We start from the raw sequence: 26,499 nt of genomic DNA, 5'->3' as shown, positions 1-26,499 counted from the left end.
GAAGTCTAAGTTGACTCCTACTCTAAGACCCACAATCATTGACTTCACCGATGGGCAATCCACTAAAACCCTTCCTTCCGAAATCCTCGAAAAGAAGCAGATCGTACAAATACAGATAGAAGATAGTAACAGACTACTATATTCTTTTAAATCAAATACAATGCAAGCTTTAAATAATTATACCGACAAGGGTAGAAGATGAAGCTCGGTCGGTCGAATGGAGTAGCTTGCTTAAAGATGTGTAGAAGACTTGTAGCACAAGTAGCTTGTGCAGAGATGAACTTCAAATCGATCAGAATCCGTATCTCGGCCTCGGACCTCGAGCTCTCTTTTATAAGAGTCGTCGACGTTCAATCGACCGAACCAACTTCCTTCCATCTGACGCTGATTCGATCTTTGGCATTTACTATCATAAAGTGTTCGGTCGATCGATCACCTTTTTCTGTCAACCGAACAGAGAGTTTCCTTGTTTGCCGAGATTTCACTTAATGTTGCATTGATGAGGTATTGTTCGGTCGACTGATCAGCTTAGCTTCCTTCTCTGCTTTTGACCGAACTGATCTGTGCCACATCGTCAGGGTTCGGTTGACAGATCCTTTGGTTCGGTCGACCGATCAAGCTCTGATCAGATTTCGCTCTGGTTTTGTCTGAACGTGTGTCTGTTCTGAGTTATTCTGGTTCGGTCGACCGATCAAGCCGAACCTGCAAAATAGAGTTAAAGAGTATATTCCTGCAAAACAAAGATTAGCATAGTAATATAAAATGCATAGGTAATAATAATAGACAGTTCATCTGTCTTGATCTCAACTTACAAACCTTCCCGATTTCATCAGTTAGATCAACGACCTTAGGTTGCTCCCTTCAGGAACATGGCCACACTGTTGCTCCTCTAGTTGTTTACCTCAACCTACCTGTCAAATTTTGATCCTCCAGATTTGTTTGGACTTTTCACTTAGCCTTGATCGGCTCGCCAGGACTTACTCTCGATCTTCGGTCCTCCAGACCTCTCGATCTCACTGCTAAGTGTCGAGTCCTCTCGACCCACTTGGTCTTTTCACCTGTGTTCCACGATCTGCTAAGATTTCTCCTGCCTAACCTCCAACTAGGTCTTTCCCGGTTGAGTAAACAACCTGCACACTTAGTCAACTTGTTAGATCACAACAAGACTTAACTTGAATCTTTGACAACATCAAAATTTAGGTTTGATTCTGGTGCAACTTGCACCAACAGAGGACACATCCTAGTCTAGACAACCTAAGGCGTTGATCCGACTAAAGAAATGAACGAAGGTTTCTAAGTCAAGATTAGACAGTCCTAACTATCAGACTTATTCTTGCATAATTATATTGTTATAATTCTATTTTGTAGGGCCTTTATTATTATTTTTGTTGTACTAACTTTGTTTTACAGAAAAATAATATTTGGGATAATCGAAAGGTTGGGTCAACCAAATAAAGTGGTTCAGTTGACTGATCCCATAAGATAAGATAAGATAAGATTTGAATTGAACCAAAGAAGGAAATAGTGGGTTGGTCGACTAAAAGCATGATCAGCCAATCGATCCTATTTAGTAATTGAAGAGAAAATAGATCAGATCAAATAACAAAGGAAATAACAAGGTTCGATCGAATGAACTGGGAGTTGGTCGACCAAACACATATGGTAAGAGAAAATCATATAAGATCAAATCAAACAGAAAAAGGAAATTTAGAAGTTTAATCAATCAAACATGGAGTCGGTCGATCGATATAGGTTGATTTTGCAAAAGATACGATCTAGGAAGATCATAAACCTAGACGGGAAGCCGAGCGTATTCTAGAGATCGATCGACCAAAAAAAGTTCAGTCGACCGGATAAACAACTTATAAAAAGAGCCTTGAGGTTTGAGGTTGAAGATCAACTCTCTCTACGACTCATTCTTTTTCTACTGCTTGAATCATGCAAATGTTGCTTCTACGACATTGATAGGCTCTCTAACAACCGACGCTTAATCTTCTACCACTTGTTGTCAATATAATATTTATTACTTGCATTCATTCAAGGTGATATTGGCTTGTTAATATTTACCTCATTTCTTGTACGAGTTTGCTTCTTCTTTGAAAGTTTTCAGAGAGAAGAACTTTAGTTGATTGCCTATTCGGAAGTGATTAAGGATCATAGACCTTGGAGTAGTAGTCAGTGGACTATGAACAAAGTAAAAAAATCGAATTGTATTCTTGCTTATTTTCCTTTCTTCCGCTGTGGCTTTGTTTCAATTTATTAAAAGAAAAAAGAAGTTTTAACATGCAAGATTCACCCCTGGTCTCTCGTCTCTTTCAATCCTACACTAGTCTACTCTCAGATCAAGCCCAATATGGTCCTCATCTCCAAGAGACTAGGCCCAAGCATTCTAGCTAAAATTTAGCAAAATACTGGAGCATCTCTTGAGAATCCAAAATAAGTAATAGAGGACACGTTTGAACTTCTTGCAATCTCAGAAATCCATATAATCTAAAATGAGTGCAATCTATGCTCTATAGGTCGATCAGTGGGTTATGTCCGAAATCCATTGATGGGCCTAGACTATTTGGATTTCTACAAACTTGCATCCATCCGGTAGGGTTGAGTGAGAGAAAGATAAATATGATGTCAAACCTTGATTCTGATCAAGGAACAATATGACCCTGGCGTGGGGAGATAGGACCCAACTTGGTCTTGGTATGCTCTCATATCAGGCCAACGTGATCTTGGTCTCTAGGAGCATACTAAGATCAAGACCAAGACCAAGACCAAGACCAATTGAGCCTAGTCTTCCCATACCAGCCCCACAGTGTTACTTGATCAAAATCAAGATTTGACATCATATTTATCTTTCTTTCACACAACCCTATCTGATAGGTGCAAGTTTACAGAAATCCAAATAGCCTAGGTCTAACAGTGATTTCGATCAAAATACACTAATTGACTAACAGAGCTCAAATTACACTCATTTCAAGTCCTTTAGGTTTCTAAGGTTGCAAAGCATCCAAAAGTGTCCTCCATTACTTATTTCGGACTCCTAGAGGTGCTTCAGTATTATGCTAACTTTTAGCTAGAATTCTTGGTTCTAGTCTCTTGGAGACCAAGACCACGTTGAGCCTGATTTGAGAGCAGACTAGGACCAAGTTAGACCTGTTCTCTCCACACTAGGTCCAACATGGTCTTGGTTTGTTCTTCGATCAGACCCAACTTGGCCTTGGCGTTCTAAATGAAGATTTTTTTTTCTCCTTGAACTACTAGGGAAGACCGAAAATAGTACAAGAGGGCACATTTGGATTACTTGGCACTTCAGAAACTCAACAGATTTACGGTGCAATTGAACTCTCTAGGTCAATCATAAATTTTGATTGAAATCTACTAATGGACCTAGATTATTTAGATTTCTACGAATTTACAACCATAAAAAGTAGAGTTTAGAGAAAGAAGATTTAATGTCAAATCATACTTTTTATTTTAGTAGTTAAATTTAAAAAAAATAAATTTGAGTGATATAAATCAATAGATGAGAAGAAGGGAGGGAGATTACTTTTCACAAGTAGAGTAGAGTAGAGTAGAAAGTAGAGTAGGGTAGAGTAGAAAGTAGAGTAGGGTAGAGTAGAGAGAGGGAGAATATCTTGAAAGAGAAATGATATGCATCTCGAAATACCTCCTCGAATTCATATCTCGACTGATGTGGATTCCTGCGTGGGCATGACATGTCAGCACCAATTTTGGGGGTTTTTTCACTCTGCGTCGCTCGATTCACGCTCATTTCTCGCCGCAATCCTTCCTCCTTGCCCTAAAACACGCTCTTTCTCGTCGTCTCCTTGCCGCCACTCTTTCTCTCCACTCTTTGCCCCGATCGAACCCCCGGCGATGCTCTCTGCGCCCTCTGCTCTCTGTGGTCCTAACTCTCGACGCTTTCTGCTCGTCGCTCTCCCTTCCCATCGAACGTCCGGCGGCCAAAGACTCTCGACGCTCTCTGCTCACGGCTCTCCCTTCCCATCGAACGTCCGGCGGCCAAAGACTCTCGACGCTCTCTGCTCGCCACTCTCCCTTCCCATCGAACGTCCGGCGACCAAAGATTCTTCCCCTAACCCTCCCCTGCCCTAGTATTTTCCTTAGATGATTTTGTTGGATCTTAAGATTTTTTTTGTTGGATTTAAACGTCGCTCGGTTTTCTTCTGTTTAGCTGCTCACCTCACACTTCCATTGTGTAGATCAAAATAGGGTCGATCAAATTTCATTTTGATGGAGATTCTTGCTTTGTACATTCATTAGTGTAGCCTGTGTATGGAAGCTCTCTTTCCATCAGTTTTTCCTTGTGTGGCATCATCAAGTGTTTAAATTAGGTTGGGATTGGTTGGAAATATTTAAGAGATGGAGATTCTTCTTAATGAGATGATTAAGTTACAACTCAACAATACAAATCAAGTGTTTGGTTCCATGATTGATTCTTTTTGTGTAAATTGCAAGGAAGTTGAAGCTTTACTGGTATTCAGATATTCAATTTGTGATATCTACCGTGATATGACCATTACATTTGCTTAATGTCTGTGGAAGAGTTTATATTGAAAATTGTTACAACATGTTGCATTTTATCTGAGAATAAGTTATCTAAGTTGCAGTCTGTCTTAACAGCTGTAGTTCTCTATTATTATCAGGTTGTAATCACCTTTATAGTTTCTTATCTATTTAATATGAAATATGGTCATTGTAATTTGCAGATTTGATTAAAAATCCATAATTTTAGCAATTGTAGCATGGAGGAAAGTCGTTGTTTCGGATAGGTCGGTGTTTATAAAGACCAATGTTTAGAGTTTTGTGTGTTTGGTTTAGTAAATTTTTAAAATAAAACATGAGAGAGACCAGTACTACGCTGACAGACATCTCTTATAACTTTAGTGTTTGGATGTATGTTCTTTACCATCTGGATGTATGGTATCGCAAAATAGCTTAGTTCCTATTTTTGAATTGATTTAGCATACAATCTATGAGCATTAAAAAATATTTGAATCTAAGTAATTCTTGTTTGCTTAATAGGTTGTTATTTGATGGCATCATCAAGGTACAACTCCATCGACAATACAAAATTTGAACATGTACCATGTAGAGATTGCGGACGAAGAACATTGGTATGTGTTTCTAGATCAAGCAAAAATCTCGGAAGGAGGTATTATGGATGTGCGCAACATGGCTGGCAAAAGTGGGTGGTAGCTGATACTTTATCTAATGAAGACAGAAGTGAAATATGTCGTGGAAGGTTAGGAAGAATAGAGTCAAGGTTAGGCAGTGAATACATTGCTTCTCGTGGGCATAATCTAGGAAATTGGAATGTACCATCATTGGTCTGGATATTAGTTATAGTGAATTTAACTCTTTTGGCTGTATATCTTATTACTTTGTTAGTTCGGTCTTGTTAATTAGTGTTGAGTAATGTTGTTGTTGTAATATGACAAATTAAATGTTTGTAATAACCAGCTTAAGACTAATTGGTTTATTAGTTTAGGTGGTTAATTAGTGTTGACTAATGTTGGTACTGTAATGTGATAGGGTAATTTGTTTTTAGTTAAGATGGATAATGCAGAACTTGTTATATACTGGTTTGATCATTTTGTAATGATTTATTGTGTCTTCTTCTTCTTTTTGGACTTCTTCTTACTAGTACCCATTTTGTAATGGTTTGATCATTTTGTAATGATATATAGCTGCCTCTTGATATCTACCAGCATTGCAGAGACCCTTGAGCAAGGCATTGTAAGGTTCAACTTGCACAACGTCCTCCCTATCTAAGAAGGTCATAGCCTCATTCAACTTCACAAATTTGCAAAGCCCATTGACAACATCTGTGTATGTAATAGTTAGAGGAGTAAATCCCCAGTTTTTTATTTCTTGAAGAAATTCTATTGCAGTCTCAAGTTGCCGGTTGTTATATAAGCATTGGATTAAATGTTTATACAAATATAAATCTTGATCACCCTTTATATTTCCCTTCATCGCTAACAATTTAATGTCTTCCTCAAATCTGTTGATGCTGCAAAGAAGAGGCATAACATTATAATAAAAGTCCGGAAGATGAGTGCAACCAGACTTGAGCATCTGCTGAAATACATTATGTGAAATTAGGCCCTTTATAAGGTAATTTAATGTGACAACATCTGGAAGAATCCCCGATTTTACCATTTCTTTATATACAAATATTACAATGATGAAAAGAAATTTCCACTGTGTGAGGAAAAAGTATCTAAAAGTCTGTTGCAACATGTTGAGATGGATGGTTGCTGTTTTGCTAAAATTGAATATCTAAATACCAGTAAAGCTTCAACTTCCCTGCAATTTACACAAAAAGAATCAATCATGGAACCAAAACACTTGATTTGAGTAGAAGCTCATTTGAATGCTTTAAGAGCTGAGGTCACATCCAACATAGAATCCAACACATGAACTAACCTCTGAGGATGAAGGCCACCTTTAAGGGCCTGCACTACAGATATAAACTCCGCAGTATCTGGATTGACCATGTGCAGCAGCTGCATATGAAAATGTACGATCATTTAGAGAAATCCAGACGAAGGCAGGCTTGGGAATGGTTAAATTATAAAACTTGGTTATCATTTCATCAAACAATGGATATGCAAAGTGTCCTTCCCTCTTAAACAATGGATATGCAAAGAGAAATTAAGTCTTAACAGTTTGTTAAAATGGCATGCATAGCTACAATTAACCATCACACAACATTGAACAAGCTTAGAAACATAAGAAACAAGTATCATATAGACAGATCAAGATTCATATATTGTGTTTCAAGGAAAAAATTTGAGACATTCTGATCTGGCTTAAACTTCTTGACTTCCAAAGCTTTGGCTTGACACACTCCCTTCTTAGCCCCTGACAAGCTTGTACATGAATCTATGGCCACGCCAAAAGTGATCGCGAAGTAGAGATAGATGGTGCATAGGATTGCCAAGAGCGTTAGCATCGTCAGGAGAAACCTGTGGCGCTGGAGCAGAATGGACCAACTATCATGTAAACCAAACATATTATCTTTGACAGATGAAGTAAATCATACTACTTTAATTTGGACAAATTATGTTGGAACTAACTTTTGCTTTGACATCAAATTTTAAGAAAAGCATATTATGTTGTTGATTGGCTGGTTGTCACAGAATGAATGACCTAACATTGTATTCAACAAAGAACCCTATAAATAGTAAATAGAGATATTTGGCTACAAAAAAGTATATAATGCAAAAGTTATCTCATAGGTATCGAACAATAATCCTCTATCGCTTAAAACATAATAAATCATACCTTTCTTCTGGCCTTTGCAACTGATTTCTTCATAATTTGTTCAATCTTAGATTGTTTTCTCTTTGTGGGTGGACGACCTCGAGATCTTACTTTTAATGGAGAGTGTATTGTTTTTGAACTTGATGTAGATGCTTCTTTCAGTTGATCCACTCTTGAATGATCTATCTGAATAGCAATCAATTTTTTCCTTCGCATCTTTCAAGATTTCCACCAAAACAGAACAACCGTCGTCATTATTTGCCCCAAGTTGTTGAACCTCTTGTATCAATGGAGTGAGAATATTATACCGATGTCTTTCTCTTTCACAAACATATTCATCATAAATGTTAGTGATACTTTGATAACCACGCTTAATATCTTTGCGCCATCGATCCATAATATAATTCATAGGAACCTCAATCACCTTCATTCGTATCAACACAGAGATAACATGCCTACATAAAATTCCCCGAAACTCAAAAAGATGGCATAAACACTTAACTTGACAATCTAACTCGGTATAATGCACCCTAAAGGAAGCATCTCTTATAGGGTCTCCATTTTTTCCCAACAAAGTTTCTACCACTTCAAATATAAAAGCAATCCCTTCTTGCCTCACTAGTGAGGTATTGCAAAACATCAACCCTCTTATCTCATCTTAGAACAACTTAAATAAGTTGTTAGTGTAGAAACTTTGAAATTATCTTTCAATTGGATAACCAGAAATTACTGGTATCATAGAATTAAAAGAACCAAAATCCAAATTTTTTTCTTTTTCAATCTTCTTCTTCAGAGAATTTTCAAACTGTTCAACAAATTGCTTCAAAGAAGTTTTCGAATGAACATATTCATCAAAAAAAGCATTCATACTTTCACTCCTTTGAGATGTGGACATACCTGCCCAAAACTTATCCTTGACGCACACAGGTATCCATCTATTCCGTTGTTCATACAAAGATTTCAACCAGTCATTATTCTCTAAATTAAAATCCTCAATCATTTTCATCCAATTCTCATCACATTCATCAATAGTAAGTGAGTTGTAAACAATATTCTTCAATTGTTTCTTTATCAGCTTATATTGAGCATGTCCACCTAATTTTGCTGGTAATTTTTTCATTATATGCCAAAGACACAAATGATGATGAGCATATGGAAATATCTCTTCAATAGCAATTGCCATGGCGCGACACTGGTCTGTGATTATGGCCTTCGGAGCACACTCGAGCATACATGTTAGCCAAGATTTGAACAACCATTTGAATGTTTCTAAATCTTCACTGGATAATAAACCACATCCAAGCAAAATGGATTGACCATGATGATTCACCCCAACAAAAGGAGCAAATGACATATCATAACTATTAGTCAAATAAGTAGTATCAAAAGTCACAACATTAGAAAAGTAATCATATGCAACCCTACATCTTGCATCTGCCCAAAAAACATTTCTTATTCGAGACTCTTCATCTAAATCAAGCACATAAAAGAAGTTAGAGTTCCGACTTTGCATGCGACAAAAATAATTACTCAAGGCTTCAATATCTCCATCCCCTAACCTCAACCTTCTAGCTTCTGAAATATAATTCCTACACTTTCTCTCATCAAATGTCAAATTCTCATAGCCTCCAGCCTCAACTACCAATGAATGAAAACTTTTACTTAAAGTTACTCCTGCTTGATCATTTAATTCAAGTTTCCTCTTTGTAGTTGAATCCAATAATTTATTACATCTAAAATGTCATGACTTTCCAGGGCTCAAGACGTGATTATGTTCAAGAGATACACTACTTATCACAAAGTTATCATCATTCCGAATAACAACATTAATTTTAGCTTTGCAATTTGTCTTAGTAGAAGGTCTAGGGTACAAAGCATTTTTGGCTTGAGATATTGTTTTACCACTTTTGGCACATCCAAAACAAAAATATTTTTGCTTTCCATCATCTCCCTTTTTACCACCTAATTTGCAAATACCAAAATCAACATTCTGAGCATAGGATTTATAAAAATTACGAACTTCATCTTCAAATATAAAAGTCATTCCAATCTTAGGAATCATGACTTCATTTAAATTAGATGGAGATAGATCTGTGCTCACATGGTCGTTGTTATCGTTTACCTCATTTGAATCACTTTTTCCTTGTTCCATGATTATTTTTCACCTACATTTATTCAAAAATGGAAGACATGTAAGTATTCAACTACATTTATTTGTTTAAAAATTAGAAAACAGATCCAAAAGAAATGTAACCGGTAAGCAAATAGCAACAAAGTTAGTACCAAATTTACTAAACCAAACAAACAAAACTCTAAAATAAAAACTAAAATCCAAATAGCAAATAGCAACCGGTAAGCAAATGTAATGGTCATATCACAGCAAATAGCTTATGAGCTTAGGAAGCACTAATGTTATTGCTTCCATACACTAATGTTATCACGGCAGATAGCTAAAAATGAAATTTGATCACTAATGTTATCACGGCAGATACACAGGCTCCACTAATGAATATACAAAGCAAGAATCTCCATCACAATGAAATTTGATTGACCCTATTTTGATCTACACAATGGAAGTGTGAGGCGAGCAGCTAAACAGAAGAAAACCGAGCGACGTTTAAATCCAACAAAAAAAATCTTAAGATCCAACAAAATCATCTAAGGAAAATACCAGGGCAGATTTAGGGCAGGGGAGGGCTAGGGGAAGAATCTTTGGCCGCCGGACGTTCGATGGGAAGGGAGAGCGGCGAGCAGAGAGCGTCGAGAGTTAGGACCACAGAGAGCAGAGAGCAGAGGGCGCAGAGAGCATCGCCGAGAGTTCGATCGGGGCAGAGAGCGGAGAGAAAGAGCGGAGGCAAGGAGACGACGAGAAAGAGCATGTTTTAGGGCAAGGAGGAAGGATTGCGGCGAGAAATGAGCACGAATCGAGCGACGCAGAGTGAAAAAATCCCAAAATTGGTACTGACGTGTCATGCCCACGCAGGAATCCACATCAGTCGAGATATGAATTCGAGAAGGTATTTCGAGATGCATATCATTTCTCATCTTGAAATTACATGCATTCAAATCATAAAAATAATTTTTATATTTAAATTTTGAAAGTAAAGTAAGAATTGAAACCTATGATTGATAAGAGGGGTAGAAAAAAAATAGATCAGTATGGTTTTTAAAATATGATACCTGATTTTAGAATTTAGAAAATGTGTGTGGGCATTTCCGTATGTTTATTAATAGTAGTATTTTTATTTAATAAAATTTAAATAAAAATACCTATAAGCTTGAAAATGAATAGATGAGATTAAATCTTGAAAGTATAAGATCATGTAAAAGCCTTCTTCTCTCGCTGCAATGAAAATCTGCCTTCTTCCGGCTTCCGATTCGATGGGACCCGCCGCAACTCTTTGGCTTCGCTTGTAAATCCCTAACGTAACGATCGAACGGTCGTCCTCTCCGTCGCCTGCCATCTCATGCCTCCGCCTCAAAAATCCCTCGTCGCTTCTCTTCTCAGCCACCCGAAAGTCGCCGCCCGCCTCAACCCTAACGTCGCCGCCTCCCTCCTCCCCGTCTTAGCCACTCCCTCCCCCTCCCTCCTCCCTCTCCGCGCCGCCCACGCTCTCCTTGCCGTCTCCGGATCCACCGCCCACAAGCCAGTCGCCCGCCACCTCATCCTCCTCTACTCCCGCTGCTTCCCAGACGATGCCATCCTCCTCCACTCCGCCCTTCGATCCCCCGACAACGTCTCTGCTAACAACATTATCAAATCTCTCGTCCGCGTCGGATCCGACGGCTCCCGGGCCGTCCATTTCTTCGCCTGCCATGCCCACCCGGTTGGCTCCCGGCCAAGCCTTTCCACCTTCCCCCTCCTCATCACCTCAGCCAAGCTCCGGGAATCAATTCACCAAGGCGAGATGTTCCACGACCTTGCATTGAAGTTGGGATTTTTAAGCAAATTGCCCGTGGCCAACTCCTTGATCCACTTGTATGCTTCTTGTGATGCGTTGGACCTGGCAAGGCAGTTGCTCGACGAAATTCCCGTGAAAGACCACGTCTCATACAACTCCGTTCTGGATGGATATGTCAAAAGTTGCAATTTTGGTCAGGCCGAGCAGCTGTTTCAGATCATGCCTTCCCGTAGTATCATTTCTTGGTCTACTCTCTTAAATGGGTATGTCAGAAACAAGATGTTTAACAAGGGAATATTGTTATTTCACCAAATGCAAGAGCTTGGGGTTGAGCCGGATGATTGCTCACTGATCAGTGTGCTGTCAGTCTACTCGCAGTGTAAGCTTCCACTGCATGGAAAATCAGTACATGGGTTCTTGGTGAGGAGGTGGCGGAGGATACCAACTCATGTAAGTAATGCAGTGGTCGGCTTCTACTGCAAGTGTGACTTGTTAGAAGCAGCAGCTGAAGTATTCAAGAGAATCACCAACAAGGATCTGATTTGTTGGAACACGCTGATATCTGGATTTGGAAGTCTTGGCCGTAGCATGGAAGCAATCGGTTTCTTCAATACAATGTTGCAGGAAGGTGTAAAACCAAATGACATTACTTTTACATGTATCTTAGTAGCCTGTGCTCATTCATGCTTGGCTGAGGAAGCACACAAATATTTTAAGATGATGACTGAAAAGTATAATATCAAACCAAAATTTGCACATTACTGGTGTTTGGTTGATCTATATGTTCGAGCTGGAAATCCTGAAGATGCACTGAAGGCAATTCAAAATATGCCCTTGCATAATTCGTCTGCTATATGGGGTGCAGTAATTTGGCTAGCAAAGGTTCGAGGTGATATTAGTGTAGGAGAGCATTTAGGGAAATGTTTGATTGAGCTGGAGCCATATAATAGCAAACGATATGCCCCTCTAGTAAATGTTTATGCTGCAGCATCAAGATGGGACAAATATAAAGAGTTGAAAGACTTGATGAAGGCAAGAGGATTAAAAAGGCTGCCTGATTCTACACTGATAGATTTGAATGTTGTTGTTCACAAGTTTTCTGTAGGCGATGAATCCCAACCAGAGATTCTGCAAGTATATGAAATGCTGAAGAAAATTGCAGAACAACTAAAATTGCAGCATCCTAGGGTTGAGGAAACCACAGTTGATGCGATTTAGTTCCGGAAGAAAATTTCATAATCTTGGATATTCCTCTCCTCAATTGGTTTAACGCTGCAGGACTGCAGCTGGTCAACCAGAAATGTTAAGCAGTTCAGCTTTATCTGCTAGCTCAAGCATGGTGGAAGCGTTCTGAATCAGGTATTCATTCCTTTTGATGAGATGTTAATCCTTACTCTTGGAAAATATAGATCAGCTACAGGTTGTGTTCTTATGATTTCCTGGAAATAGCAGGTCTCTAGCAACATGAACATGAGTTGCCGGAATTTTATCTTTTGGAAAAAGAGGCGGTAAGTATTTTATGAGAATAGAACCTCTTTCGGAAAGGGATTTACTTTCTAAAATACATGTAACTTGAGCTGTGAAGATATGCATTACAATTCTTTGGACCTGTAAAATCCATTATTGGATTGCATGGATGTAATTTGAACTCTGAAATAAGGATTACAATTGAACCAGCCTCTTTGGCATCTCAAAGTCTGTCTCATCCACATTATGCAAATAGTTATCCAAATAGATAAGGAGAATGATTTCTCGTACCGAAGAGGAGATTCCCAGAGTACTTGAGAGAATACCGTCCGAGGCTATTCTTCCATAGTCACCTTTGGAAGTGTCATATTTAGTAATTGTCCTCCATCTTGATCATTCTTTTGGATCAGCAGGAGAGCCAACTGGAGAGCCTACGCCTGGCACCGACATGAGACCGGATGCGGACGCGTGTTAGAATCTGATCAAAGCGATCCAGAAATTGGAGCAGAGGACAGTGAAGGATCGCCCACCTCTCACAAAGATTTCGTTTGATGTTTTCAGCTTATTTTTTGGGAAAAAAACACGTGCGGTGATGTGCAGATGTGCCATCGTATCCGTTGGATCGATAATCGACGGCCGCGAGCTTGCGGAATGGCGGGAGGAAGTGACGGCGCGGTTTGGCGTTAGATTTTGCGGATATAACTTAACAAATCCATAACAAGATAGAGAAATAAAAGGGAAATAAGCGGAAAAGTAGGATATTTGAAGACGATCTTCCCCTGTTCGTTAAATCCGTCTCTGTTTATCTATCTTTGTACATAGCTAATGAGCACCACTTCCTCCTCATCCCAATCTACGCCAACCATTTAAAATCTCCCCCTATCCTGTCGCGCCTCTGTTTTTCCTTCTCTTGTTGCTGCTCGATATTCAGTCCCCTTCCCCTCCCATTTGCTGCCATGGCTTCTGCTGCTCTGACTGCTGCGCTCTCCCTCCCTTCTTCTTCCAAATCCTCCTCCTCTGTCTCCATCTCTTCTGTCTCTCTCGACAGGATCGCCAGCTTCCACAAGGTACTGTTTTGCAGTGTTCACGGTCAACTTCTAATCCAGAACCTATTTATATTCCAGTTCCTGATTGACTGTGAAGGCGTGCTGGTGCTCTAAGAGAAGAAGCGTGGTGAGGAAGCATGCCTGTGTAGCTGTGAGAGCTCAGGTGACGACAGAAGCAGCGCCCGCGAAGCCGGTGAAGGTCTCGAAGAAGCAAGACGAGGGCGTGGTGACCAACAAGTACAAGCCCAAGGATCCCTACATCAGCACCTGCCTCCTCAACACTAAGATCACCGGCGATGATGCTCCCGGCGAGACTTGGCACATGCTCTTCACCACTGACGGTAAACTTAATTATCTCTCTATTCATATCGCTAGCTAAAATTGATCAGACTGACAAATTAGGATTGCATCCAAGTGAATTGAAACAGAATATAAATGGAATTATTAAATTTGTTGCTTTTGAGTTGGTAGCTGATCCTAAGAATCAGATGCGAACATGCAGGGGAGATTCCTTACAGAGAAGGGCAATCCATTGGAGTTATCGCCGACGGGGTTGACAAGAATGGGAAGCCACACAAGTTGAGATTGTACTCGATTGCCAGCAGTGCTCTTGGAGACTTTGGTGATTCCAAGACTGTAAGTTCTAGTGAAAGTTTTTTAACTTGAAAACTTAAAAATGGGATCAAGCTCTAAATTTCTACCTGCTTTTGTAGGTTTCTCTCTGTGTAAAACGGCTTGTTTATACGAATGATCAAGGGGAGATTGTCAAAGGAGTCTGCTCAAATTTCTTATGTAATTTTTTTGACAAAAATATTGTGGCGTATTAACAAATCTACACTTTATATATATATATATATATATATATGTTGTAAATATTTGTGTGCAATGAACCAATTAGGTGACTTGAAGCCTGGTGCTGAAGTGAAGGTCACAGGGCCAGTTGGGAAAGAAATGCTATTGCCCAAAGATCCTAATGCGACAATAATAATGGTAGAATTTGTTCCATATAAACTTTTGTTTTCTTGAGTTAGTTTCTCTTATGTCGTTTGATGAAACGTTCATGTCAGCTTGCCACTGGAACTGGGATTGCTCCTTTCAGGTCTTTCTTGTGGAAAATGTTCTTTGAGAAGCATGATGATTACAAGGTATTGTTCAACTCAAGGAATTAGAAACATTTATACCTTTACCAAAAAACATTATTTTTTATGTTTAAGATTGTAAATTAAGTTTAGGTTAATTACAACAAAATGCCTTCCAAAACTTTGACAAAAAGTTTGTGTTCTCCATCTTGATGATTGATGAAATTTGCAAAACCATGATAGTTCAATGGACTTGCATGGCTATTCCTGGGAGTTCCCACAAGCAGCTCATTGCTCTACAAGGATGTGAGTTTATAGTTACATTTCCATTCAAATAAATTTTAAATCATTAGTTTTTGAGAACATATTTGGCAAAATAGATTCTTTATGATCTATGATCAGGAGTTTGCCAAGATGGAGGAGAAGGCACCGAAGAATTTCCGAGTGGACTATGCAGTGAGCAGAGAGCAAACAAATGAGAAAGGCGAGAAAATGTACATCCAAACTCGCATGGCACAGTATGCGAACGAGCTATGGGAGTTGCTCAAGAAAGACAACACTTATGTCTACATGTGTGGACTGAAAGGAATGGAGAAGGGGATTGACGACATTATGTTGGATTTAGCTGCCAAGGATGGTAAAATGCTGCGTATTTTATGCACAAATTTACGTCACAAAAGAAAAAGGAAAAACTCAAAGATCACTAAATATGTCACAATTTGCAGGTATTGACTGGATAGCTTACAAAAAGGAGTTGAAGAAGGCAGAACAATGGAATGTGGAAGTCTACTGATTTATCTCAGTGGATGCTAATATTTTTCGTTAAGGATCACATCCCTTAGTGTGATTGTGCTTATGTATATAGTCTCCTTTTAACTTTTGGCCCTATTAAATTTGGAAATGTAGCAAAAAATATATAGTTAATATCAACTTCATCATTTTCGTGTGTTGTATATTTCATTTTCCTCCAATGACCTCTCTTTAATGGAACAATGTAGGATGTCAATCTCTTTTACATTTACCATGATTACATTCCCAAGCTATTGAATAAAGTTTCTGCATTCCGTAACCCCTGAAAATTCATGTTGTGTTCTGGTTAGAATGAAGAACTACAAACTTATAATAAGATCATGATTTGCAAAAAGATTTTACAGCTGAAACTAGAACACAATTACAAAGACTTAAAACAAGTTATAGAGGGGAAAAACCACCTCCTCTTATTCTATTATCCTATAACTGATTCCTCTATTTATAACATTCTTGTCTGAAATAATGCTATTGAAGAAAACTCAAATCACAGTTATCCAATGGGGAAGATTTTGATAGCTAATATACATCTCGAAGAGCATATTTATGCAAAAATAACAAGAATAGAGAAACATATCTCAGAGTTATGGTTTCCCTCTATCTTAAATAACAATAATAGTTACAGGACTGATTTAAGGGGAGTCAGAGAAACATATCTCAGCATTATGGTTTTCCTCTATCTTGAATAGAAACCTTTGAGAATGAGAATTCACCTGCATCTGTTTGCTCTTCTACGTCCAACTGTTGTTTGACATTCCCATATTCTTGTCTGTCATTTTCCAACAAGGTTGACATTTGAACTTCTGTATCTGAATCATAATGGTCCATAACATTCCTTCTTGTTGAAGGGGTGAATGTTGCACTGATATGCCCTGTAGTTATACTCCTCTGTATACGGTGAAGAGGAGACACCTGTGGGCTTTGTTCGCCAGTAGACGAACCATGAGAGCTTCTTTTCTCATGTTTTCTCTTCACAGCTTGATGCCATTGCTTGAGTGCCTTTGAAGTCTGTTCATCGAAGATGGTCTTCTTCATGTGTGTCCCCATCTGTGGAAATTGAAAGTTGATTAGGAAAAGAATGAAATCATAGCAATACAAGATTTGCAAGGTTGAATATTACTATGAATTATATTTTTCAGGCAGAGCAGAAGAAACTTAGTTCATTATCCATCAATGATCATAATTGATTTACTTTCGAGACGAACAGAATATTAATCGATACTGTGTACTAGTTTTGAAACTAAATAATATTTGGTGATGAAAGATCATAAAATCTATACCTGAGATACAAGTGCATAAAGTGGAAGTGTGATATAGCAACACAAGACTTGTCCTCCCACTCTGCATACAAACAATTAAATAGAAAGACTGCATCAAACTTCCACTCATTAAAGCTAAGTAACAAGTAAATAAGATTGGCTTGCAGTTGAATTCTTCATAATTAAGTTTTCACCATTTGGAGACCTCTGTGGAGTAAGTAATCTTAAATGTTTGTGTAAAGAAGCAACTATAACCTAACAAGTTTCGAAGAATTTCTCAGTGTTTCTTTGGAGTTTAGAGCATTCTTAACTTGAAAGAAGGCATCTCCTTCTTGCTTCTAGATTTGGCATAATCACTTTGTACTAAACCTTGTTATTTCTTGTGTTTATGGTATCTTGATCTTTGTCTATTTTTTTCCCCCATTCTTAATCTTGATCTTTGTTCTATGGCTCGAGAAGGAAGAGCTTGAACCTCAAAACAAGATGATAAAAGAAAATGAACTCACCCAATGACAACTCTCGCAATAATGAACCCAAAGTTATCATGGAAACATGACTTCAATCCAAACTCATACTGCAAAAATAGGGAATCAGAAAACAATTATAAGGATAGATTGCCAAAAAAAATGATAATTTTTGCCATGAATGAAGCACATAGGCCAGTTACCCAAATCCAAAAAAAGTAGGTGATCTGGAGTGCATTCTGCAAAGCATGTAGAAACAATGAAGAGTTAAATTTATGTTGAATATATATACAATTATGTGGTGACTGAAGATATAAAATTACTGAGATAAAGTTAAATTCTTTGAAGATAAACCTGAAACAGTGTGAAATGGATGAGGAAGAGAACAAATTGGGGACGTCCAAACCAAAAATGATGGTCACTGAGTTGCACCAGAGGAATCCCTTGGACGACCGCATGTCTCTCTTGAATCTCGATAGCCATCCTTGTGATGATTGCTTGTAGCTTCATTCCGACTGCTAGAATTATCTACCTCACCATCAAAAAATGATCAGCAATTTCACAAGATGAAACGGTTCCATAATACCAATGAGGTTTGGATCTTACAACTAGGGGAAGTAGTGATGCCCAGAAGAGTCCCTCCCATTCTGAAAAAAGTAACATATTAGTGAAAACTTTATCTGATTTTTCTCGATATGAGTTGGATCAATTTCTAAACTCACCATGAATGTTAAGAAGAAGAACAATCATGGCAGAAACCCATAAGACAGAACTGTTGGCAAACAATAAACAACAAATGAACAAAAGGAATATCAATCAACATAGAAAAAAAAAATGAGAAACACTTCCTACAAAAAGCCTTCTAAGGGGACTTAAGCTGAATATTTAAGTTTCTGGATTTTTAAACTAAAAGTTTAGGTGTATTGACATTAGATGTTGAAAAGACTAACTTGTGAGCAACTGAAACCGATAGTTGTGTAACAAAACTAAAGTTTAATTACAAAAGAGAAGCAAATTTAAGTATCCCATCCCCAAATTTATAGATTATTTTTAACCTACTATAATGGGTAGATTAATTGGAACTTATTATTGTTTTTGGGATAACTATTTGGATGAGAAGAATTTCAAACATAACCATGCAAAATTGCAAAATTGTGTAATAAAAGTTGTAGGAGTATGCTCATCAATACCTGATGCTCACTACTACTTTAAAGTCATCCTCCAAAGTTCTTTTTATGTATTTTTGGAAGTTAAACTTACTTCTCGGAGCCAGATGAGTCTGAAAATGTGAAACATCAGTAAACTACTTGATTTGGGGGAAAAAAAATATTGGAATGCACCTATTGCTGAACTTACATTGATAAACCCATGGCGCAGTGCTAAGTAATCTGCTTTACGGACAGACCTGAAAAATTGTTTAAAAAAGCAAACCTGTATAGGATGAAAGGATTCAGAAAAATAGCATAAAAAGGATATAATAATGGAAAGTTAGTTATCTCTTCTCCCTATAGAAGTCTCAAGTATCAACAATCTTCATTTCAACCATAAATGAGAATTGGCCTTCTATTTATAGATTTCGATTTTAAAGCAAGCAGTTTGATTAAATCCCTTTAGGTAGATAAATATTATCGGCATCTGCGACATAGTGGTGAGTCACAATTGTGCAACAAGCACAGGCTGACAAGCAATATTTAATTACCAATATAGAATGATGGATTAGGGACAATTCTAATCAACTTACAAAGTAGAACAAGATTGGGATTCTATTCCAGATACTTGTATGTTGTCTCACAAATGATGTCTCACGAGTAAATCTGAATCTTGATGGATCTGCAAATTTTGCAAATGAATGCACTAATTAACAAAGAAGTATATAATGAAGAAACATGAAAATGTATCTTCATTTCAATATTTATAAATCATGTTGATTTCCATCCTATGAAACTTGCTAAACTTAAGCCGCGAAAATAATGGAAATACACACTGCTCTAGAAGTCGGCATCAACTAGCTAGGAAACAATGAATTGGTTAGGGAACAACTCAACCATGTTATGGTTAAAAAATTATGTCTTGAAAAGACTAATTGTACTAAAAAGCATGTAAATGAACTTGATCACACAACACTAGCAACTTCTCGAAATCCATTCCTGTGGAGTCTCTACTTTGTGGAGAGAATGGAGAGTGATGTTATCAAATAGAGAACTTTTAAGAGTGAAGCATACCGTTGGAAAATTCATACTCAGAAGATGAGGTCTCACTTTCCCACACTTTCCATGCACGCATCTGATAAAAATAAAATTCTTCAATTAAAACCGAATTCAGTATAATTCAGGTCAATGGTAACCAATTGTTATCACATGGTTGATTTCAGAAAATAGAAATAATTGGAATCCCAACCAACCTTTGCTCTTCCAAGAGCCATTGTAAAAGCACTACTTGCTACATGAAACACAGCTAAGAAAAAAATGAAGATGTGCAACTGATGTATTCCATTCACCGAAATAAGTGGCACTTTTCCCTGTAGAACCACGATGAAAGAAAGATCTCAACAAGGGCAATGTATGCTTGAATTAATCATAAATCTGTTCATACTACATCTGGAAAGGAACATAAAGGATAGTTCTCAAAACCAATGTGGTTTTATTGGGGACAGTTATCATGGACATTGGTAAGCAAATTCTGAATGTCTTCCATAAGCAGGGAGCCCATCTATCAGGTTACTGAAAGGTTGTGAAGGTTGTTGATGTTATTGCCATAGGGCTTATTACAGTTATGTGTTTAGCCATTTAGCCAGTTTGATATAATGTGAGTTTCATGGTCTACAATCACATCAGTAAAGTACATATGTTCCTAATAAATTTTTACCTAGAGAAGTGCAGATAGAATATATGTTTAAGATCCCATCAAATCAAAAATAGGAGAAAATGCAGTAACAGAAAGAATATATTAATATAGCATAAATTTTCACAGGCAAATTTTTAATTTCTCAGACTAGTCATCTGCCCCCATATCTATATCGAGCCACAATAACACAAACATGAATATATTCCAAGTGAGGGATCCTAAATCTCCTTGTCCTAGCATTCTTAGTTCGTTGAACATCTAGATTGGTACTCCATCTTATACTCGCACCGAGTGCATGAAAACTATAAGATATATAATTCTGACTAATGAAGTAACACTGATGTAAAGAAAATTTAAATGCACAACTTGCACAATGTAGGGGAAAGACTTAATAAGAGGCAATTCCAATACTTAGCTATGCAATTCAAATATGTAAAATGCTAAACAGCTTGTACAAGATCTGATACAAATGAGAATGATGTGCCTAGCCAACATTTGATTACCGTAGGACATGACACAATTGTTCCAGCAGCTAGCATCCTTCGTTTCAAATTCTGATTAATGAGAACATTTTGCAAGAGTCTCCTGCGGTGTTCTCTACCAGCTTCTTCTGTTGTGCCTTCAGTTGTTTTGATTGAGCATGGCAACATGGTATCTGCAATGCTGTCCGGTATGCAGATTTTAGATATGTAAGTCTGCCCAAATGTCAGTAGTAAAGAAATGAAACCAAGAATCATCAATTCTGCAAATCAAAACAAATAATCAGTGTTAGTGATTTTCAAGTCTTTAATCAAGGGTCCAAACTAGTCCAATCAACACAAACATACAAGCAAAATTTCATTATTGCTAAAATTCATAATTGTGAAAACATATAAATGCAAGTTTATAACTTACCACATTTAACCTTCTCAAGAGCTTCAAACAATGCCTTTTTGTTCTTCCTAGACAACCACTGTATAAAACCATAAATAAAACATTAGAATTTAAGATTTTCTAGATAGTGAAATGAATTACATATAGAGAAATTAAAAAATTAGAAGGCTTAGAGGAAGAATATGAGACAAGAAAAATCTCTTACAATATGTGTTGCTCTGCTGCTTATAGAAAATACAAGAAGGATATAAAAGATAATCAAAAACAAATTTTAATAGATTGCAACAATGAAGCTTTTCTCTTTTGCTTACTTTCTTTCACTTGAATTGCTTAGAGAAGATTTAGGAATGCAACAACACTCTCCCAACAATTGAGTTACAAAAATCCTCATGCTTTGCTCCTTATATAGGTTGCTTGCTATTTCTGGAATTCACCAGTTAGTCGATTGGAACCACACATGAGAAGATTGATATCCTATAGTTGACTATTGTTGTGAAACTTTTTTTTTATCAACGACCCTTTTTTGTTTTCCATATGTAGAATCAGTCGACTAATATCCCTTATCAATCAATTAGTCATGCATTAGTCTACTATCTAGTCGACTAACTCACAAACAAAAACATTCTATTGATTGGCAACGAGTCTGAATTGACTACCTAGTTGATTTAACTATCAACTAACTAAAACCAATCATCAGTTGGTTGATACTTTGACTCCGACAAACTCTAAGATTAACTCTCATTGTGCCAAGAAACCCTATGCCTTTGGAAATTCCTCGCCTGCCTAGTACAAATCAACTTCGACTTACTAGGATTTCTGCCACTTAGAGACCATGTCTTAATAATTTCATTTATTGCTTACTATCTGGGTCGACATCAACCTACCAAGACTTCATCCTTTGCCCAGCTTCAAGTCAACATTGACTCGATAGGACTTCCATTTGCATAACCTGAGGTCAAACTTGTCCAATCAAGATTTCCACTTACCTAGAGGCTACTCCTCCAAGGCTTCATTTTGTCTGACGTCCGATCAATCTTGACTTATTGGGACTTCATCGCTTGTCAAGCATCTCATCTTCCTTAACCTAAACTTCTATTACCAAACATCTAATCCTCTCGACCTGTTTGGACTTCCATCACGTGTATTACATCTGATCAACCTTGAACAATTGAGACTTTATTATTTATGAACACTTTTATACTTTCCATCTGTCAACACTTTTAATAACTCTTGTCTTGTCAACTCCCTATTGGTCTCCTCATTGTCAAATGTCTAGTTGATCTCAACCTATTTGAACTTTTTCCAATGTCTATTATCCAACCAACATTAACGTACTTGAAGGCTTGCAACCAATTGGTTTGCTCCTTGGTGGTAGTTCAACTAGGACCTATGCTTTGTTGGTCCCAATTACATTCACCCCATCGTTAATAGCTTACTTCGAAAGAGTCCATATGGTAAACCCTAAACACAACTACAGACAAAGGGAAATCTTCATATTTTTCGAAAGAAAAAAAGATTAATTTCAATAATGAGGCAAAGTTAAATTATGCAGCCAGTTAAAGTAGAAGACACCTGTGAGATAGTTACTAGGGTTGAGATATTTGCAATAAGGTTAAATGGTTAAAAATAATAATAGATAACACGGCCTTTCGGTTTACTAGGTTTGACATATCCTAATTTCGAATTGAATAAAGAAAAATTCAGGCAAACCATTAGACGCTTTTCAACCATCATCCTCTTACTAGACATGAATAGCACAGAGTTCCAAACATAATAGAACAATCTTCAGAACTTACAAAACTACAGCATTCCATCAAAAATGCACCGAGAGTTAGACATGCTAAATTACATAATTCCTAATTAAAAGGACAGTGCGGATCTTGCAAACAAATCCTTCCCTTAGAACCCTTAAATCCATGGTGCAAAGTAAATCGACTAAATGATTAAGATTACTGTATTTCATTCTTCAACCTCCCAAGAGACGATGTTAAATGCCCCCCCAAAGCGGATTGTTTCAGCTCCAAAAACAAACAGAGGATCACGACGGAAGCTAAAGTTGGAATCTTAACAACCGACTCATCTTGAAAATCTATAAACGAACTAAACTAATACGCTATTTTTTCTTTTTTTTTTTCGTTTCACCTCTCCAATGTGATGAAGTCCCTTCTCCAGCAGGATGGAGATGAGAATGATGACGGAGCACACGATTGCAACCGCCCACGTCGGAGTCCGGTCGAGCTCCCTCGATTCCACTCCACCTGCTTCTCCGGCCATACCGAAACAAGAAATCTTTTTTTTTTCTCTTCAGTTCCCCTCGCGACGATAAACCTGATCCTCCTTCACCTTGGAAGGTCGATGAGAGGGAGGCATAGACGATTCTCCTATGATAAGAAGGGAATTGGTGCTACAATGGAAGGCATACGGCGCCAGATATGGTAAGCTTTTTTCTCCTTCCTCGCTGAGGCTTGAGTTGCACTGTGAGGAGAAAGTAACGGCTAGGGGGTCTTCACTCGTCTTTGACCGACCGGATGCTGTTTCAACCGGACCGAACTGGTATCTGAGCCGCTTCGAACCGATGATTTTTAGAACGGAAAAATTTTAAAATATCTAAATCACGTTTCCTAATTTTAAAATTATTAAATTATATATTTAATTCTATTTTTTTTGTTACGGTGCCCAGTAGGCTATTGCAATTATAACAATCAAATTGATTAATTTTTTTTAAAAAAATTAAATGACCAATTATTATAGTGGATAATTTGATATTTGAATGTATCTTTAAAAAAAAAAAAAAAAAAAAAGTTAATGGATGTAAAAAGAAATTTAGAATAACACGAAACTAATTTTTATATATTTCTACATTCAAATATCAATTTGACTCACTATATTGAGAACATTAATTTTTTGAAGATGAATTAGAATCATTATTTTTAATATATTAAGTCAAATTGATGTTTGAGAACATGGATATAATCATGAGAACTAGAAGAACTCATAGAACGTAGTTTTACATCATTCCAAATCCTTTAGGTTCAGCAACCGATTTTGGTTGAATGAACCTAAAAAGTTTCGGTCAAAATCGATTGATGGACTTAGACAGTTCAGAATGACGTGAAAATAGATCCTATGTGTTTGCCTAATTCTTCTGATTATATACATGCCCTAAAACATCAATTTAATATATTATATTGAGAGCGATGATTTTTTTGAATATGATTGTGTCTAAAAAATCTATTCGTATTCAAAAAATCACCGCTCTCAATACATTAGGTCAAATTGATTTTTGAGGGCATGAATATAATCATAAGAACTAAGCAAACTTATAAAACCTAATTTTACATTATTGGACTTATATTGACATAATATATTGAGAGTAGTGATTTTTTAATACGAATTAGTTTTTTAGAGATATTCGTGTTCAAAAAATCGTTGCTCACAATATAGTAGATCAAATTGATATTTGAGGGTATTTATATAATCAGGAAAACTAGACAAACATATAGAAACTGATTTCATGTCATTCTCAGTTATCTACGTCCATCAGTCAGTTTTAATCGAAATCGGTTAATGAGTCTAAAGAACTCGGAATGACATAAAACTAGTTCTTATGTGTTTGTCTATTTTTTCTGATTATATAAATACTCTCAAATATCAATTTGACAAGAACAATGATTTTTTAAATATAAATCGATCATTTAAAAAAAATAATTGATTTGACTGTTAGAGTCGGTTAATAATAGTAATAGAGATTAAAATAAAATTGTGTATATGATTTGATAATTTTAAAATTAGAATAGTTGATTTAAATATTTGAGAAACTTTAATATGAGGTTAAAGTACTGTTTTTAGAATAACTCCAATAAATCATATTTTCTTTATAATATCTCAAAATCAAATTAAATGGAGCAGTTTAAACGGAAAAAAAAAGACTCTTTATTTCACATTGCTTATTCGATTAAAAAAAAAAAGGAAAGGAAATCATTAATATAATTGGCACACTTGTCCTTTCCGTAAAAAGGACGTTAAATTAAATAGTGTGCGTCGGCGTCCTAATGAATAAGACGAATTTATATATGGTTTTTTAATTTCTTTTATTAATTATTATTATTTCACCTAAACAGACGTGCATCGGTTGGATTGACCTCGTTTCTGATGGATTTAATGATTAGTGTATGAAGTGTTATCATCATGAAGTTTGATGTTTGAATTTTGATAAAATTGAAATAAATATTTTTCTTATGTACTAATCATTATTCCAAAAGTTAATAATTGTTCATGATTTACCTTCTCCGTGTTAATCCTGGGACGAATTGACGAGAGTGCTAGGGACGAACGTATTAACTTTTATTGTCATCATGGATCAGCGGATTGACCGTTGCTTTAAGGACATTTATGGAAATAAATAAAACACGAAGAATAGAAATGGAAATGAAAAGGAAAATGAAAATGAAAATTTTCTTATATCTAAATGACATGTTATAGTTTAATTACTGGGTCATTAGCACGAGATTAAGATAAGTACATTGTAACTAATACACAATAAAAGATTAGCAACGTAACTTAGTGCCTCATCTTTTGTTCATTAGTTAAATTGTATCATCCTCTCCGACAGTTGAAAGCTTTGTAAGGTATCCATGGAGTTCTATTACAGTAGCACAAATGGCCTGAACAACAAGACAAGTAGGAATGGGTTGCTTTATTAGAGTCCTTGCCCAGTGGAATATATCTAAGTAATTAACATGTATTACCTCATGGTATATATAATTTTAAATAAAATAACATAAAATAAAATATATTTTATAATCTTTGATAGACGTGAACGATATCATAAAAAAAATGATAATTTATCAAAAAACATAACTTGTATATTATATTTATCAAAAGACGTAAGATAGTTTAGTTTATATTAAAAGGCGCAGATAAAAAAAATTAATTCCTAATTTACCCTTATGACAACTTGCCAACCTCCTGTTTTCAATCACCATTTTCCAAGCATCCAAGCCACAAATTGAATTGAAAATTAATTTGTGGTTCGGATACACGTCCTCTTAACGTCTCTCTCCCTCCATCCCTCTACTTGGTTTTATAAACATGAAAAAAATATGAATCTCCTTCGCTTGCCATTCTTTCTCGTGCTGGTTGGCAGGATTGCAAAAGACCAATTAGGGTTTAGGGATCCGTAAGAGTTTCAAGAGGAGTCCAAAGGATAACAGCAGTTAAGAACGTCAGCGTTGAAGGACAAACTTCTAGCAAGAGTGAAATTAGTAGAAAAATATAGTTAAAGATTTAGCGATGTATGTATAGATTTATTACTGTAAAATAGGATAGTGATGTAAAAAAAATTACAGTTTGGTTGCAAAAGGTGATGACAAAAATCATGTTTATGGTTTCATTGGATGTTTGGGGAATAAATATTGGACAACACCTGCAATATGATCTACTCTAATACCTAATCGATTTGCAAGGTGCTC

At 36.7% G+C, this 26,499-nt stretch overlaps 3 protein-coding genes across 7 annotated transcripts; 2 read left to right on the top strand and 1 right to left on the bottom strand.

The window, feature by feature from the left end:
• Positions 1–10,635: 10,635 nt before the first annotated feature.
• LOC121992175 (pentatricopeptide repeat-containing protein At5g66520-like) lies at positions 10,636–13,221 on the top strand. 5 transcript variants are annotated; one of them, XM_042546371.1, is made up of 3 exons: positions 10,636–12,548; positions 12,642–12,697; positions 13,070–13,221. In XM_042546371.1, the coding sequence occupies exon 1, from the start codon at positions 10,755–10,757 to the stop codon at positions 12,405–12,407; it is 1,653 nt and encodes a 550-aa protein (XP_042402305.1). In that variant the 5' UTR covers positions 10,636–10,754; the 3' UTR covers positions 12,408–12,548; positions 12,642–12,697; positions 13,070–13,221. The 5 variants fall into 5 exon arrangements, with proteins under 5 accessions (XP_042402305.1, XP_042402306.1, XP_042402303.1 ...); XM_042546372.1 differs by having other exon boundaries at positions 12,639–12,697; XM_042546369.1 differs by having other exon boundaries at positions 12,642–13,221.
• A 265-nt stretch (positions 13,222–13,486) lies between these two features.
• On the top strand, positions 13,487–15,719 carry LOC121992177 (ferredoxin--NADP reductase, leaf isozyme 1, chloroplastic-like). The gene is made up of 9 exons (XM_042546373.1): positions 13,487–13,723; positions 13,800–14,043; positions 14,205–14,338; positions 14,416–14,494; positions 14,601–14,692; positions 14,770–14,847; positions 15,025–15,087; positions 15,184–15,418; positions 15,507–15,719. The coding sequence occupies exons 1-9, from the start codon at positions 13,613–13,615 to the stop codon at positions 15,572–15,574; spliced, it is 1,104 nt and encodes a 367-aa protein (XP_042402307.1). The 5' UTR covers positions 13,487–13,612; the 3' UTR covers positions 15,575–15,719.
• A 532-nt stretch (positions 15,720–16,251) lies between these two features.
• Positions 16,252–23,302, bottom strand: LOC121990813 (MLO-like protein 9). Its single transcript, XM_042544878.1, has 15 exons — positions 23,171–23,302; positions 21,050–21,107; positions 20,659–20,897; positions 19,713–19,829; positions 19,534–19,594; positions 19,053–19,141; positions 18,668–18,742; positions 18,502–18,590; positions 18,034–18,083; positions 17,918–17,958; positions 17,666–17,839; positions 17,515–17,550; positions 17,354–17,421; positions 16,869–16,929; positions 16,252–16,635 (listed from the first exon to the last, which is right to left on the bottom strand). The coding sequence occupies exons 1-15, from the start codon at positions 23,300–23,302 to the stop codon at positions 16,252–16,254; spliced, it is 1,674 nt and encodes a 557-aa protein (XP_042400812.1).
• Between the last annotated feature and the right edge of the window lie 3,197 nt (positions 23,303–26,499).

The sequence above is a fragment of the Zingiber officinale genome, chromosome 6B, assembly GCF_018446385.1.
Source record: "Zingiber officinale cultivar Zhangliang chromosome 6B, Zo_v1.1, whole genome shotgun sequence".
Taxonomy (NCBI): Eukaryota; Viridiplantae; Streptophyta; class Magnoliopsida; order Zingiberales; family Zingiberaceae; genus Zingiber; species Zingiber officinale.
Note: the sequence above shows the minus strand (reverse complement) of the source record. Positions and strands in the feature narration are given on the sequence as shown.

Bases quoted from the DNA above. Each gene is read 5' to 3' on its own strand.
- LOC121992175 (XM_042546371.1), top strand. From the start codon at position 10,755: ATGCCTCCGCCTCAAAAATCCCTCGTCGCTTCTCTTCTCAGCCACCCG.
- LOC121992177 (XM_042546373.1), top strand. From the start codon at position 13,613: ATGGCTTCTGCTGCTCTGACTGCTGCGCTCTCCCTCCCTTCTTCTTCC. The intron at 14,044-14,204 runs GTAAACTTAATT...GCGAACATGCAG, and splicing joins CATGCTCTTCACCACTGACG to GGGAGATTCCTTACAGAGAA. The intron at 14,693-14,769 runs GTAGAATTTGTT...CGTTCATGTCAG, and splicing joins CTAATGCGACAATAATAATG to CTTGCCACTGGAACTGGGAT.
- LOC121990813 (XM_042544878.1), bottom strand. From the start codon at position 23,302: ATGGCCGGAGAAGCAGGTGGAGTGGAATCGAGGGAGCTCGACCGGACT. The intron at 19,595-19,712 runs GTTGGTTGGGAT...TATTTTTATCAG, and splicing joins TGGCTCTTGGAAGAGCAAAG to ATGCGTGCATGGAAAGTGTG. The intron at 19,142-19,533 runs GTATGCTTCACT...CAAAATTTGCAG, and splicing joins TGAGTATGAATTTTCCAACG to ATCCATCAAGATTCAGATTT.